This window comes from Oncorhynchus masou, chromosome 9 (assembly GCF_036934945.1).
Source record: "Oncorhynchus masou masou isolate Uvic2021 chromosome 9, UVic_Omas_1.1, whole genome shotgun sequence".
NCBI lineage: Eukaryota > Metazoa > Chordata > Actinopteri > Salmoniformes > Salmonidae > Oncorhynchus > Oncorhynchus masou.
The window spans coordinates 34169295-34185236 of record NC_088220.1 but is presented as its reverse complement, the minus strand read 5'-3'; the positions used below and the strand labels follow the sequence as shown (position 1 = coordinate 34185236).

Genomic DNA, 15942 nt, shown 5'->3' with positions numbered 1-15942 from the left:
CAACCCTTATTTTAAGAGTTTCTAAAATTTCCTATGGGAAAATGAATGGTGGAAAAACGATTGGAACCATTTTTTCTTTATTTTTAAAAACCTTTTATGTAACTAGGCAAGTCAGTTAAGAACAAATTCTCATTTACAATGACGGCCTACCCCAGCCAAACCCTCCTCTAACCCAGACGGTGCCCTATGGGACTCCGGATCACAGCCGGTTGTGATACAGCCCGGGATCAAACCCGGGTCCGTAGTGACGCCTCCAGCTCTAGGTCTATTTCCCTGTTTGACCATTAGGTTTTATGGGTTTTATGACACCTCCACTGTGAGGCTCTATGGAGGACTGCTCCTCCGACCTAGGGAGTGCCAATATGGCCGACTAGTGGCCAATACATAGCGTCAGCAATCCATGTGTTACATACGTCAATCGTCTAAACCCATGCATCGCCTCAAAATGACATTTTTTAGGATGTGGTTGTATACGGTAATGTCTACTACGCATGCGCAATGTCCTCAACGGTGCTTGGAAGGGAGGATATAAAGTTGGATCTATTTTTCCTTTGTCATATTGACGCTTGGCTTATCTACAGTGTTCATACGTATCTGTTGTCGTTTATAACAAACGGTGGTTCGTCAGCCTGATTTCAGCGACTGCACGGTACGTAACGCTAGCTAGAATTACTAGCCTAGCTGCCACTTGAGCCAAATATGTGCTTGAGCTGTAGGTTAACGTTAGCGAGTTAGCTAGCGTTGCATTCAAGAAGGAAGCTTTACAAGGTCGGATAGCGACGATCGTTAGTTCGCTGGCTTTGTACTGTAACGTTAGTGTTGCTACATAGTGTGGTCTAGCCTTAGTGGTGTTGTAAAAGTCGTCGAGTTAGCTAGATTTATAAAGCTTTTGGTAGCAATCAAGCGAACGTTAGCTGGCTAGCTAAACCTCAAGTGTGGTAGCTCGGTCGCGCGGTAAAGATGGGTTCACATTCACGGTGTGCTACTTGTTTTTCCTCACGCCATACGACGTTAGGCTGTCTTGTTCAACTGCTGTATTTGTTGGTAGTGAGTAGCTAGGCTACTAACTAGAACAATTTATAATAATTCAGAATTTAGCTACTGGTTTAATTACAGGTATGTATGATGCTGCTGACTAACGTACGGTTGTCACTCACTGATAATGTGACTTGGTAACGGTCAACTCTAGCTATTACTTTTCGTGTTTCAGTTGAATATCTGCCTGGTCCAGTTTCCCATATCCATCGTGTGATCGCCAAGGCAGCGAACCCATGGCGGACTCGGTGGAGACGTTCCAGACCCACCTAACCTCAGTCATGGACAGTTTGATCCGCGCATCGGTGTGCGAGATCACCAAACTGTTCCAGGACACGGTGAATGACTATCTGGTGGAAATATCGCTGAACAGGAAGGAAATGGACGCTCTAAAACTCCGACTCCGACTGACGGAGAACAAACTGAGAAATGAACGCAAGTACGGGATGGGGTGGGCAGAGAATCGCCGCAATGCTGGTTTGATAGTGTCAGAGGACGGTGGGCGGAAAAAGCGGAAAATTGAAGTGCCTCGTAAGTGTTCATATTTAGTAAGTACAGCCACAAGCATCACGGACCATAAAGTAGTTTATGTATTTGTTTTTCCATATGTATTAAACTGACATTAAACATTCATCAGATTATGATTGAAATGTTATGTGATTGCATATCACATCAATACAAGTTGATTTTCTTGTGTACCATTAAAAGTCGAAAGCCTGTAATGCTTGTGTGAAGAGGTGCTTGTTATGTTGGAAGCCATCTGGCAGAGGCTGAGCTGTCTCATCTCTCCTTCTTTCTACTCCTCTGCTCTCCGCTCTCCCTCACCCACCTCCTCCTCTTCATTTTCTATCTTTCACCTCCCCCACTCCTATCTCCACTCTCCTTCATCACAACCTCTCTCCTTCTCCCTCCCTGCACTTCATCCTGCCCTCTCTCCTTCTCCCTGCCTCCACCTCCTCCCTCCCTCCCTGCTCTTCATCCTGCCCTCTCCTTCTCCCTGCCTCCACCTCCTCCAATTCTCTATTTGCTTTCATCTCCCCTTTTCACTCCCACCCCCTCTGCTCTCCTTCACGCTTCCCCTCCTTCTCCCTACTCTGCCTCCTCTCCTTCATGCTCTCTCCCTTCCCCCAACTCCTCCACTGTCAATGCGCCCCTCTCCTCCATGCTCTCTCCTGCGCCATGCCATTCCTCCTCCCGCTCTCCTTCAACATGCTTTCTCCCTTCCCCCAACTTCTCCACTTCTGTCACTGCTCCCCTCCATCCTTCATGCCCCCCTCTGCCTCTCTCCCACTCCCTGCCATCCCTCCTCCCCTCCCTGCTTCCCTTCCTCTCCTTCATAATGCTCTCTCCCTTCCCCCTCTATTTATATCACCGCTCTGTTCTGTCCCTCCCACTCTTTCCTTAATGCTCCCTCCTCCTCACCCCATCCTCCACAGGAGGAAAGCAGACGCTGGGCCTTGCCTTGGGAGGCGCGGGGGAGGAGGAAGGAGGAGCAGCCAGGGTAGTAATGGGGGGAGGGTGGAAGGAGGCACGCGAGCTGTACCTCATTCAGTTCCCCGGGGAGGAAGGAGAACTGGAGGAGGGGGGCTGTGTTTCAGGAGAGGGGGAGGAGATGGACAACATCAAAGAGGAGGTGAGGATGATGAGTCTGAATATGTCCTACACAACGTCACTGCATCGGAGACCACTATACTGAACACGAATCTAAACACAACGTAACAATTTCAAAGATTTTACTGTCGTACAGTTCATATAAGTAAACCCGGTCAATTGAAATGCATTCATTAGGCCCTAATCTATGGATTTCACATAACTGGGAATGCAGATATGCATTTGCATTTGATGGTCACAGATAACTTAAGTTGGGTGTGGATCAGAAAACCAGTCAGTATCTGGTGTGGCCACCATTTGCCTCATCCAGCGCGACACATCTCCTTCTCAGAGTTGATCAGGCTGTTGATTGTGGCCTGTGGAATGTTGTACCACTCCTCTTCAATTGCTGTGCGACGTTGCTGGATATTGGTGGGAACTGGAACATGATGTCATACACGTTGATCCAGTGCATCCCAAACATGCTCAATGGGCTGACATGTCTGGTGAGTATGCAGGCCATGGAAGAACTGGGAAATGTTCAGCTTCCAGGAATTGTGTACAGATCCTTGCAACATGGGGCTGTGCATTATCATGCTGAAATATGAGGTGGTGGATGAATGGCCTCAGGATCTCGTCTCTCTATCTCTGTGCAATCCAAATTGCCATCAATAAAATGTGGTTGTGTTCGTTGTCTTTAGCTTATACCTGCCCATACCATAACCCCACTGCCACAACGTTGACATCTGAAAACCACTCTCCCACATGACCCCATACACGTGGCCTGCGTTTGCGAGGCCGGTTGGACGTACTAACAAATTCTCTAAAACTACGTGGGAGTTGGCTTATGGGAGAGAAATGAACATTCAGTTCTCTGGCAACAGCTCTGGTGGACATTCCTGCAGTCAGCATGCTCCCTCAACTTGAGACATCTGTGGCATTGTTGTGACAACTGCGTATTTTATTGGCCTTTTAGTGTCCTCAGCACAAGGTACACCTGTGTAATGATCATGCTGTTTAATCAGGTTCTTGATATGCCACACCTGTCAGCTGGATGGATTATTTTGCCAGACGAGAAATGCTCACGAACAGGGAGATTTTTTTTTTTTTTTTTTGTGCGTCTATGGAACATTTCTGGGATCTTTTATTTCAGCTCATGAAACATGGGACCAACACTTTACATGTTGCGTTTTATATTTTTGTTCAGTGAAGTTTGTTATATTTACAATGTTCTCAGTCTCACCACACGCAGATACAATGTTCTTCATCTGCTGTGTTTGTGTGACTGACAAACTGCAGCAGTGCTGGTAGATGGCGTGGATGTTGGAAAGACACTGATTTGATATTCAGGTGCAGAAGTGCTTGTTCAGAAAGTGCACTCAAGTGTAGAACGTTGTAGACCCTAAACATGAATATAATTTTAGGATGGAACAGTTGTGTATTCTACCAGGTGACTTAAAGAATACAATTGTCTTCATGTCATCTTAAACTGTCTAAACATTGTACGTTTACAGAAAATGCCCAGTGTAAAACTTGAACAGTGTTCTTTGGGATACTTGCAAAGTGCACTTTCATAAGTATTTACATGAAATGCTGGGTGTGCTAGTGAACTCTGCATTGCATTAGTGTTACTGTATTGTGGGTAATGTAGTTAGTTTTGCTCTGTCTGTAGTCCAGTGACGTGGTGGAGGGGGGCTACCAGCCTGCGTCTCTGCGGCTGATCAAGGAAGCCCTGAAGATGGACCCGCCCAACCAGAACCGCCATACTGGATCCAGAAACCACAGCGAAGGTACTGACACCAGCTCGGAACCAAAAACATGATTACAACAACTCTTGGATAGAGCAATAACCCCAATGGGATTGCTGAAGTTTTCTTGTAGGTTTCACAGGACACTTGTTAACGCCTTTGGCTCTGTACAGTGTTGTCTGCGGTACATTGTTTGCATGTGCCTTCATAGTACTGCTCCTCTAACAGGCCCTCTCTCTCCATCTCTCTGCCCAGTAGGAGACATGGAGTTCAGCCCTATGGCCCAGGAGGCCCTGAAGCGACCCTCAGCCGTAAGGCATGAAGAGGGGGATGAGGAGGAGTGGGACGTGGGGTCCCCTCCAATAGAGGTGTCGGAGGGGGTGCTGAGCGTGGAGGACCTGAGTGGGCTGGAGACGGCCCTGAGGGCAGAGAGGGGGCGCCAGCAAGCAGCCCTGAGGATCCCTCCCACAGCAGGCTCCAACCATGGCTCCATGACCCCTGACCTGGAAGTCATAGCAGGCAGCGAGTTCAGTCTGGGCCAGAAGTACATTGGTCTGGATGGGTTGGAACAGGAGGGGGCGCTGGGGAGTCCCACACCCTCAGAGAGGGACTCAAGTGATGCCCTGCAGGGTCCTGGTGCCCGTTTGAAGGAAGGTGAGAGGGCACTGCCAGGGGGGGCTGGAGGAGTGCTGCAGCCACGCTGGCCCAAGAGGCCGAGGGATGGTGAGGGGATGGAGGAGCAGGGAGGCTCAGATGAGGCCATGCAGCACCCATCTGCTCCGGGTAGCGTGGATGACAGTGGTGAGGAGGAGACTGGAGACCTGATGCATTTCTGCACGCAGTGCGGCGGGGGCTTTGCCAACGAGGCTGAGCTGGAGGAGCACCCCTGCCCCCTGGGGGACACTCACCTGCAGGGAGGGACGGAGGCCACCCTGTTTCCCTGCGCCTCATGCGGCCACGCCTTCAGCCATGCCTGGGCCCTGAAGAACCACGAGTGTGTGTGCGCGGCCGAGCGGCCTCACCGCTGCGAGCTCTGTGGGAAGGGCTTCACACACTCTCGCTCGCTGGAGAGGCACCAGGTGGTTCACACTGGAGAGAGGCCACACCGCTGCCAGCAGTGCGGGCGGAGCTTTAGTCGCCTAAGCAACCTGGAGAGGCACCAGCGGATCCACACGGGCGAACGTCCATACGGGTGCGAGGTGTGCGGCAGGCGTTTCAGCAGGGTAGAGTACCTGAAAAGACACCAGCTGATCCACAGTGGAGACCGAGACAAGGCCGGCAGCGCCCACCAGTGCTCTCAGTGTGGGAAAGGCTTCAGCGAACCAGAGCAGCTCAAAAACCATGAGTGCTTTTTATAGTTTGATAACTGAGATTTACCATGATTTGTTTGGGGGAGGGGAAAGTTTAAAGAAATTCCTGCTCAAGGTAGAAGTCCCTAACAGATCTAAGATCATTTTACCCTGGCCTCAACCCTGAAGTTGACCAATAGAAATGCAGTCTAAAGCTCTGACCTTGTATCAGTGGTTAGGGGACAACTTCTACCTACTCCAAAAAAAAAAAGGCAATGACGGTCATCCAGGTTGAGAGGTCAAATTGTATATGAAGAAACTTGTGTGTTTTGTATGTTTCTCAATTGTACATTGTATCTTTATATTATGAAATGTAGTATTTTCACTTTGAATACATCAATCATGGCCTTGTATCTTGACGTTATCAATGAGGACGATAACAATTTTGGTATTTTGTACTATTTGTTTGTTTTCTGTATTATCGATCAGGAATAAACACTTGACTTTATTCAGTGACCAATGGTCTCCTTTCATATACTATCAATTGCCACAGTTAGTTTTTCAGCTAGAACTTGTTTAGTTTTGCCCCCCCCCCCCCCAGACCAGCTGGAATTTAGTATACTACTTTGGTGCTACTGTAGCAAACAGATTACTTCTTGTTGGTGTCATTAGGATTTTTAGACGCGAGGTCGCGATGACTCGCCAAATGCTCGAGCCAAACCCAGCCAGGGAAAATAAGTCTGTATCAACAACTTAGTGACAGCAACACCTACTGATTAACGTTCTGGAATCGTATCCATTCACTAGTATGGCACTGGCAGAAACTAGAGATATCGACTTTGTCACAGCTTGCTTTAATCGTGGAAGTCTTGTTCAAGACCACAGTGGGTGAGATTCGTAAACTACAAGTCCAAGCATGCAGGAGCTTCAAATGGACATCTGGGGCGTAGTCATTACGCTGATTCTGTTACAAGCAGGTAGTATAGGTAGGTATCACAGGAGGCTGCTGAGTGGAGAACAGCTCTTCATAATGGCCAGAACGACGCATATGGAATGGCATCGAACACCTGGAAACTATTTGCCATTCCGCTCCAGTCATTACCACAAGCCTGTTCTCCACAGTTAAGGTGCCACCAACCTGTGGTAGGTATATGGTTTTATGTTGGATATTTGATTTTCTCTCAATAGCTATGACACATTTTATATTTTGAATCTGGGGAGGATGGAGAACACCTTTTGTGTGAATTAAAAAAAAAAAAATCTGATTTCAATATTCAAAAGAATAATTTGATACAAAAATGTGGATTGTTCTCCATCCACTGTTTTCACTACCATTTTCATTATGACTGGTTTAATAGCTATTGACGAGAGAACTGAATATCCAGTATAAAACTAATTTACCTTGGTGCCAAACCAAAGTACGGGCTCTAAAATTCAGATAAACACTTTCTTGTGGATATTTTGTCTCAAGCAGCTGAAGGAAAAACCGGTAGAGTAAGTTTTTAAGTGTGATCTAATTCGACATTCTGGCTTGTAAGGAACATTTCCACGATTTTGCAGGCATTAGTTTCAGGCTGTATATAACATGTACAGCCTGATTAATCAGACTAACTTAATGCTCTCCTTACAGAAGCACAAACTTCTGTAGTCATATAGTCACACACACACACAACAATTGGCGGGGGACTACAGAATAAAGGAAGTGTGTTCACATCAGCTGCTCTAGGTCCTTGTACCAGAGCAAAGATCAACCCGAGGTAACCTCGTCTGTGATTTGCATTTATCAGTGACCTTGACACAGAAGCTGCATGTGAACAAAGGTGTCATTTGTAATTGGAGAAGATTCCGTTCACAGCTGAGATGCTCTGTTGTTTTTTCATACATGCGGTTATAATACTTAAAAAATGTTTTTTTATCTGCTTTAATCTTTGCTTGAGTAATTATTCAACGCATGTCCTCCATTTTCACGAGACATTCTCTAGCAACCATTTAAGCAGGTTAGTGTTCAGTGTGTGTGTACTGTAACTGGGGAGGAAACGCTAGCATCTTATTTTTCGCCGACTATGGACAGACCATAATTATCTTACTAACATACCTGCTCATCGACATTGGGTGTGAAACTGGCTGATGTGGATGCTGTAGAATATTCCCCTACGGTGTCCAGGGCCAACCGCCTCACATCGTACCCCCGAACAGATGCCTTTGACTGGGGGTCCACCGGTCCAATCTCCACTCTGAGGGTCGTTCCGACCCACAGCGGAATATGATGGAAAGTAGAGTCTCAGGCGGGGAGACTAAAGTTTTCGGAGGGGCAGCAGTAGGCAGACCACCCGGTTGGCCATCCAGCACTCAGAGAGGTATGGCAGTGTCACCACATACGCCGGCCCCATGCAGTAATCACCCATCCGGGCCCAAATCTCAACCTCCAGCTGAGCCCAGGGGCCTAGAGTTTGAGGCTGCCCGCTGAGGGACCACGTTGCTGAGGGTGAAGGTGGCACGGTGGTCCTCTGGGCCTTAGTGGTGTAGGCTGGGGTTGGGGTGGCCGTTAGTATAGGAGGAGCTGGTGTAGTCCTTGAGCACCACCTGGCTCTCCACCACGTTCTGGTCCACAGGGCCATGGCGCGGGAAACAATGCATCTTTGGACTGGTACTGGAGAACTCCAACTTAGAACACACAGAGAGGGAACATTGAGATTAAAACCAACACAGAGAGAAAGATGGTTCAACTTACATTTCAACTTTTTTTAACAGTGTAATAACATTCTACCACTGGTGATTACTCTGAGCTGTTGGGTATAAGAATATCATTTAGAAAAATAAGAACAAACACAGGCCTGAGCTTCAATTATGATCCAGTCTTTTAATTCCTGGAAATCACTAGGTAGTGGTTTGAGTTTAAAGTGGAATTGACAGCGTTTTAACTACTTTGCAGATATGACACAAACAGGAAATCATAATATCAGTCAAAAATATCAAATTCAGTTTATGCTTAAACAACTTTATAAGAGATTTTAAAAATAGGTTTTGTTTGATTCAAAATTCCATTATGTAAAGTGAGGCATTGCTAGCTAAATATATGGATGCATGACTAATATAATTCACCAATACATTTCTTGGTACTTCCAAAAATATTGCTATCAGGTTGTAAATCACACACTGGCAATCTGTCATTCATGGTAGTTGGGGCACATGTTTTGAGTCCCACATTTTTAGTTGTTTCACATGTTATTTTGGCATTAATACATGTCACATATCAGTTTCCAAACAATGTAAAAAATAATAATATATCATTGAGTTGTTGAAGCTGCATACAAACATGGTCTCTTTTTTGTTTTCTTGAGTAAGGCATCTCCAAAATGCAGGTGTTTCAGCCTAGCTCAGTGCTTTCTGTGGTGGTGGGGCAAGCCAAGAGAAAATACGGAGGGTTGCACTGTGATTGGCTCAGTGTTCTGTCACTCACAGGGACACTACGTCACTGCCAAGTCTAAGGGTAGACTTAGACAATTCAATCCCCTTGGGTGCTGCCATTGAGTTACATAAGAAGTGCCCGAAAATCACTGACATCATAATGAATGATTCAACCTCCCCGCCCCCGCGCTCCCCGAGTTCCCTGTTGTCTTGAAAGCACCATACATCCACAGAATGCCAGTTTGATGACAACATTTGCCCACGAAGGACAGCTGTGCCACCTTCCTGTTCAAGGGAGCACAGCACAAGGTGAGTCCAAAAATGTCTTGTATACAGCTGCAGCATAATTGATGTAATATGCCAGGGAGATATGTATACTGTAGCTCAGAAAGTAATACTAAGTGTATGTTGTGTAGTAAGCTGTTAGTAGCCCATGTGCCTGTCCCTAATAATTTGGTCTATTTTCACCTCTGAATTTCACTACTGTTCTGACTTAGTGCTGCACATGTAGCCTATAACCTGTTTTTGAGAAATGTAATCATTGAATATTGTAAGAACTTTCATTGTTTTCTTATATACCCCCTTTATTTATCCTACGGTTCTGACTTGGTGTACAGGGAGAACACTGTATGAATGACCATGTTCTGAATTACGTCGTTGAGCATTTCAAAAGTGCTGAACATATAGTTATATTGACTGCGTCCATCCTAGCTCGCTCATTAATGTCTTAATCGAAATGACAGATTGCCTCTTATACGCTTGACGTCCCCTCATGCCATAGTTTGTACATCTCAATTGTCAGTAGAAACCACATTTGTTTAAGCAAGTCAGCCATATCAGATGGTTTTTTTAAAGGCAGTAAATGAGGCTGAATGAACTGTGTCGCTGCCAGACAAGGCTCTGTTGATAGCCAGATGTATCAGAGGTAAGGTGTTGGGACTGCTGTTGGGACAGCTTTATGTAGGCCCTAACATTTTGTGGGTGCCGTTTGTCACCGTTATAGTGCAATTAATGTAGTGCTGTGTTGTGTAGTGGCTTTGCTGGCATGCGTCCCACTTTTTTTTTGCCCCACCAAGATTTACATGCTAAAATCGCCACTGATATCACAGCTGGCCTTAGGGATGCAGTTTCAGTTTCATTGACTCAATATTTTTAACAAAAATGGCCGACTTTAACTAAGGCTGGGGATGTCAATACAATCAAACTAGCAATAGCAATTGTGAGGATTTATGTCTATGCTCTATAACCTACTACTATATCACATAAGATTGAATTGTTTGAACAGCAGTTATACTGTTATAACTAGGGGTTGATACCAGAACAGTAAGAATCTATACATCGATGGAGGGAGGACTCCAAGAAGCGCCAAGAGGCGGGGACCAGCCTGAGCGCCTGCGATAGGCTGAGCAAGTCTAAACCACGCTCAGCCCCTACTGTGATAGGCCAACAGACGGGTTGGAACTATGTCTATCACATTATAAGAACAGCTGTTTACGTACATCCTGTCAGCTCCCTGTTCTGCCCTGTGTGGTATTACAGTGAGCCCATATATATACGAAAGTTGCATTTGCCATTTATTGCTTAGCTAATAAAAGTACATAGAGTACAATCAGTGACTCAGTGTTATAACTTGTTCTGATACCAGATTCGAATTGACGCAACCCTAACACAATGATCACAAGTCAGTTGTAACACGGCTAATAGGTTAGCACACGCATCAAATACAAGGCACGCGGGCCAAATAGGACATACAAGCGGGTATACATTTGTCTACCTGTTGATTCATCTACTGTGCTCGCATCAGTAAATTCAACTTCAATTGCACAGCTTTCGTGTGTCCAGTTTACAGCGAGCAGCAGAGAGAATGTGTACAGACACATGCCACAGTCCTAACTAGCCTACTAAAAATATTGCAGTCTGGCTTCGGTTTTTAAAGTTTGACAATAAATAACCAAAAAACAAAACCTGCAACAAAGCACCATGCAAAGGAAAAACATGTAGGCCTACTTCAGCAACATTTGAGCAGTAGCTGAGGCTGGCTACTCAACGACAAAACATTTTGAGTGCACCATACTGCAATGCTGCATTCAACCATGCAGTGCAAAACAATCGAAAATCATGTTCTAAGTTTCAATCTTTCAATTTTTGCCTAAAATGACATACCCAAATCTAACTGCCTGTAGCTCAGGATCTGAAGCAAGGATATGCATATTCTTGATACCATTTCAAAGGGAACACTTTGAAGTTTGTGTAAATATTAAATTAATGTAGGAGAATATAACACATTAGATCTGGTAAAAGATAATACAAAGAAAGAAACATGTTTTTTTGTATTGTTTTTGTACTATCTTTGAAATGCAAGAGGAAGGCCATAATGTATTATTCCAGCCCATGCGCAATTTAGATTTTGGCAAAGTTTTAGACTCAGCCAATGAACCATTGCATTTCTGTTCAACATTTTGTATCAAGACTGCTCAAATGTGCCTAATTGGTTTATTAATGTATTTTCAAGTTCATAACTGTGCACTCTCCTCAAACAATAGCATGTTATTATTTCACTGTAATAACTACTGTAAATTGGACAGTGCAGTTAGGTCTTCCTGTCTGGGTTGGCGCCCCCCCTTGGGTTGTGCCGTGGCAGAGATCTTTGTGGGCTATACTCGGCCTTGTCTCAGGATGGTAAGTTGGTGGTTGAAGATATCCCTATAGTGGTGTGGGGGCTGTGCTTTGGCAAAGTGGGTGGGGTTATATCCTGCCTGTTTGGCACTGTCTGGGGGTATCATCGGATGGGGCCACAGTGTCTTCTGACCCCTTCTGTCTCAGCCTCCAGTATTTATACTGCAGTAGTTTATGTGTCGGGTGCTAGGGTCAGTCTGTTATATCTGGAGTATTTCTCCTGTGTTATCCATTGTCCTGTGTGAAATTAAGTATGCTCTCTCTAATTCTCTCTTTCTTTCTCTCTCTCGGAGGACCTGAGCCTTATGACCATGCCTCAGGACTACCTGGCATGATGACTCCTTGCTGTCCCCAGTCCACCTGGCCGTGCTGCTTCTCCAGTTTCAACTGTTCTGCCTGCGGCTATGGAACTTTGACCTGTTCACCGGACGTGCTACCTGTCCCAGACCTGCTGTTTTCAACTCTAGAGACAGCAGGAGTGGTAGAGATACTCTCAATGGTCGGCTATGGAAAGCCAACTGACATTTACTCCTGAGGTGCTGACATGTTGCACCCTCGACAACTACTTTGATTATTATTATTTGACCATGCTGGTCATTTATGAACATTCGAACATCTTGGCCATGTTCTGTTATAATCTCCACCCGGCACAGCCAGAAGAGGACTGGCCACCCCTCATAGCCTGGTTCCTCTCTAGGTTTCTTCCTAGGTTTTGGCCTTTCTTGGGAGTTTTTCCTAGCTACCGTGCTTCTACACCTACATTGCTTGCTGTTTGGGGTTTTAGGCTGGGTTTCTGTACAGCACTTTGAGGTATCAGCTGATCTAATAAGGGCTATATAAATAATTTGATTTGATTTGATGATTAACAAGAATTTAAGCTTTCTGCCAATATCAGATATGTCTATGTCCTGGGAAATGTTCTTGTTACTTACAACCCCATGCTAATCACATTAGCCTGCGTTAGCTCAACCGTGCCGCGGGGGACACACCAATCGTGTAGAGGTTAATTCCCAAACATACTATTCTTGGAGTGGATATGAACAGGTTTTAATAAAATGTCATGTTGCTAAAACGCTGTCATTTCCACTTTAAAAAGGGAAAAAGAAACAGAATATTTCCCAGATTACATAATAATGACATTAATTTGTTTGAATTGCTTTGGGTGAGAGAAGTCATACTGCTTAAGCGCTTTTCTAAGAACTGCTGCCTTCACGCAAACACACCACAAATAACGTTTTTTCTTGAATCGAGTAGAATCAAATGGATTTGACCCTGAATGTAATACACAGTTACACACAGACAGACAGACAGTATACTCACCTGTGGTTCACACATCCACTTGTCTCTGGGCCGTTTGCCTCCGCCAGGGGTAAGTATGTAGGAAGAGCAGAGGGGAGCACGGCTCTGGCGTTGGTACAGCCTGGCAAAATGCTACTGGTTCCTGTAGCACTGGCAGATGGGCTGGTACCCCTCTCCCCCTACGGCGTTTGGGGGAGTCTTCATGTAGAAGAACCAGAGGCAGGGGGTGAAGTCACTCACCTCCCCCAGAGTAGACCTCCAAGACTGGCTAGAAGCAAGAGCAGAGCCCTTCTCTACTTTTAGAGAAATTATTTGCCTTCTGTAAGTTTAAGAAACATTGACTTTAGCCTTGTAATTCCATTTCCAAAAACCCACATATCTTGGAGATAATTTATAATGTCTCTCCCTCATGAGGAGGAGGATAATGAAAGTTCACAGAAGTAACAAGTAACGGCAGACCTATAAATTAGTTATAGTGATTTTAACGATTGTTTAAAGTTATTAAGTGATTAAAACTCGTAATTCTGTTACCAAATCGGTAACGTAATTACTGAAGAATCTTTAGCGTAATTACTGCAATTGAATTGGCTACAATGGGAAATACTGGCATACTGTTATGTTCAGCTCATAACTGTTTTCTTTCTCTTTCCATCATTTGGTAGTCAAAGCAAGACTGTGAAAACAGTCTGGACAACACACCCCTCTCCCTCTCTCTATCTCTCTGCCGCTCTCTCTCTTCTCTCTCTCTCCAGTTAATGTCACGTCTCCCGGCTCTTAATAACTCCTACCATGACACCTACCACCTACCCTCTTTCCATTGACTGTAATAAGTTTTCTCGCCCACTGAGCACCTACCGACACCGGACGTCCATGGACGTTGAAAAGTAGTTTTCATTTGGTCAGTCCACCCTGGTAGGACCAAATCTGAACCAATCGTTGACGTCTATGTTTCACAAGATTGGACAGCACAGTACAGAACAGTACTGTCAAATAGAGTACAGTACAGTACTGTAAACTAGAGTTCAGTAAAGCACATGAGTGCAGTATAATTAAGCAATACGGCCCGAGGGGGTGTGGTATACAGTGCATTTGGAAAGTATTCAGACCCCTTGACTTTTTCCACATTTTGTTACGTTACAGCCTTATTGTAAAATGTATGAAATACTTTTTTCCCTCATCAAGCTATACACCATACCCCATAATTGACCTTTTTGCAAATGTACAAAACATGTAAAACACATTTAATATAACATTTTCATAAGTATTCAGACACTATTTTCAGGTCTCTCCAGAGATGGTCGATCGTGTTCAAGTCCGGACTCTGGCTGGGCCACTCAAGGACAATGAGACTTGTCCCGAAGCCACTTCTTTGTTGTCTTGGCTGTGTGCTTAGGGTCGTTGTCCTGTTGGAAGGTGAACCTTCGCCCAGTCTGAGGTCCTGAGAGCTCTGAAGCCGGTTTTCATCAAGGATCTCTCTGTACTTTACTCCCTTCATCTTTCCCTCAATCCTGACTAGTCTCCCAGTCCCAGCCACTGAAAAACATCCCCACAGCATGATGCTGCCACCACCATGCTTCACCGTAAGGATGGTGCCAGGTTTCCTTCAGACGTGACACTTGGCATTCAGGCCAAAGAGTTTAATCTTGAGAGTTGGTTGTCCTTCTGGAAGGTTCTCCCATCTCCACAGAGGAACTATGGACCTCTGACAGAGTGACTATCGGGTTCGTGGTCACCGCCCTGCTCCCCCATTTGCTCAGTTTGGCCATGTGGCCAGCTGTTGGAAGAGTCTTAGTGGTTCCAAACTTCTTCCATTTAAGAATGATGGAGGGCACTGTGTTCTTGGGGACCTTCAATGCTGCAGAAATGTTTTGGTACCCTTCCCCAGATCTGTGCCTCGACACAATCCTGTCTCAGAGCTCTACGGACAATTCCTTCGACTGTGGGACCTTACAGTCAGATGTGTGCCTTTCCAAATCATGTCCAATCAATTGAATTTACCACAGGTGGACTCCAATCAAGTTGTAGAAACATCTCAAGGATGATCAATGGAAACAGGATGCACCTGAGCAAAATGTTGAGTCTCATAGCAAAGGGTCTGAATACTTATGTAAAGAAGGTATTTCTGTTTTTAATGTTTAATACATTTGCAAACCTTTCTTAAAACCTGTCAGTCAATCAACATTCAGGGCTCAAACCACCCAGTTTATAATGTACTGGATTATACTATACTGTGCTGAACATATCTACTTTACTGTACTGAACTTTACTCTACTGTGATGTCCAAACTCCTGAAACATAGATGTCTACAATAGGTTCAGATTGGGACCGGTCCGGACCAACCAAAGTGGTCTTGTTTGTGGGCGGAGCTCATTCAAATAATAGCCAGTGTGTAGAATAATACCCAAATATGCAAATAAGGATTATTGCATATTTCTACCTTTTTGTAGTTACTCAGGATACACCACCATAAACAGAATGATATTCTTATCCATAATTATGCATTTCTAGTGTAGTACAGATCAGGGACCAATGATGTTATTCCGTTTCCATAATTCCATTACCGGATGTAAATCCATTTCACCTACTGTATTTCAATAACCAAAAGTCATTTTTTTCAAACTCAAGGTGTCATATCATAGCTGACACTGTGGACTGACTGGGGGACAAGCACTGCCCAGAAGCTGACCATAGAATAACCCAAAATGTGACAGATAACAGGTTTAATTTGGAGACCCATAGGTATTTCCCCGTTCCCCCTTGGTGGAATGGAAGCTGCTGACTTCCAACTGATTGATTGGTTTAAAGGTCCAATGCAGCCGTTTTTATCTCAATATCAAATCATTTCTGGGTAACAATGAAGTACCTTTACTGTGATTGTTTTCAATTAGAAAGGTCAA

The 15942-nt window shown here is 44.9% G+C and overlaps 1 protein-coding gene across 2 annotated transcripts; it reads left to right on the top strand.

Annotated features, from left to right (window-relative positions):
- The first annotated feature begins 424 nt into the window (after positions 1 to 424).
- On the top strand, positions 425 to 6170 carry LOC135545915 (zinc finger and SCAN domain-containing protein 21-like). Of its 2 annotated transcripts, none has more exons than XM_064973897.1 (5): positions 425 to 649; positions 1211 to 1566; positions 2472 to 2668; positions 4298 to 4415; positions 4632 to 6170. In XM_064973897.1, the coding sequence occupies exons 2-5, from the start codon at positions 1272 to 1274 to the stop codon at positions 5729 to 5731; spliced, it is 1710 nt and encodes a 569-aa protein (XP_064829969.1). In that variant the 5' UTR covers positions 425 to 649; positions 1211 to 1271; the 3' UTR covers positions 5732 to 6170. The 2 variants fall into 2 exon arrangements, with proteins under 2 accessions (XP_064829969.1, XP_064829968.1); XM_064973896.1 differs by having other exon boundaries at positions 4629 to 6170.
- The last annotated feature ends 9772 nt before the right edge of the window (positions 6171 to 15942 follow it).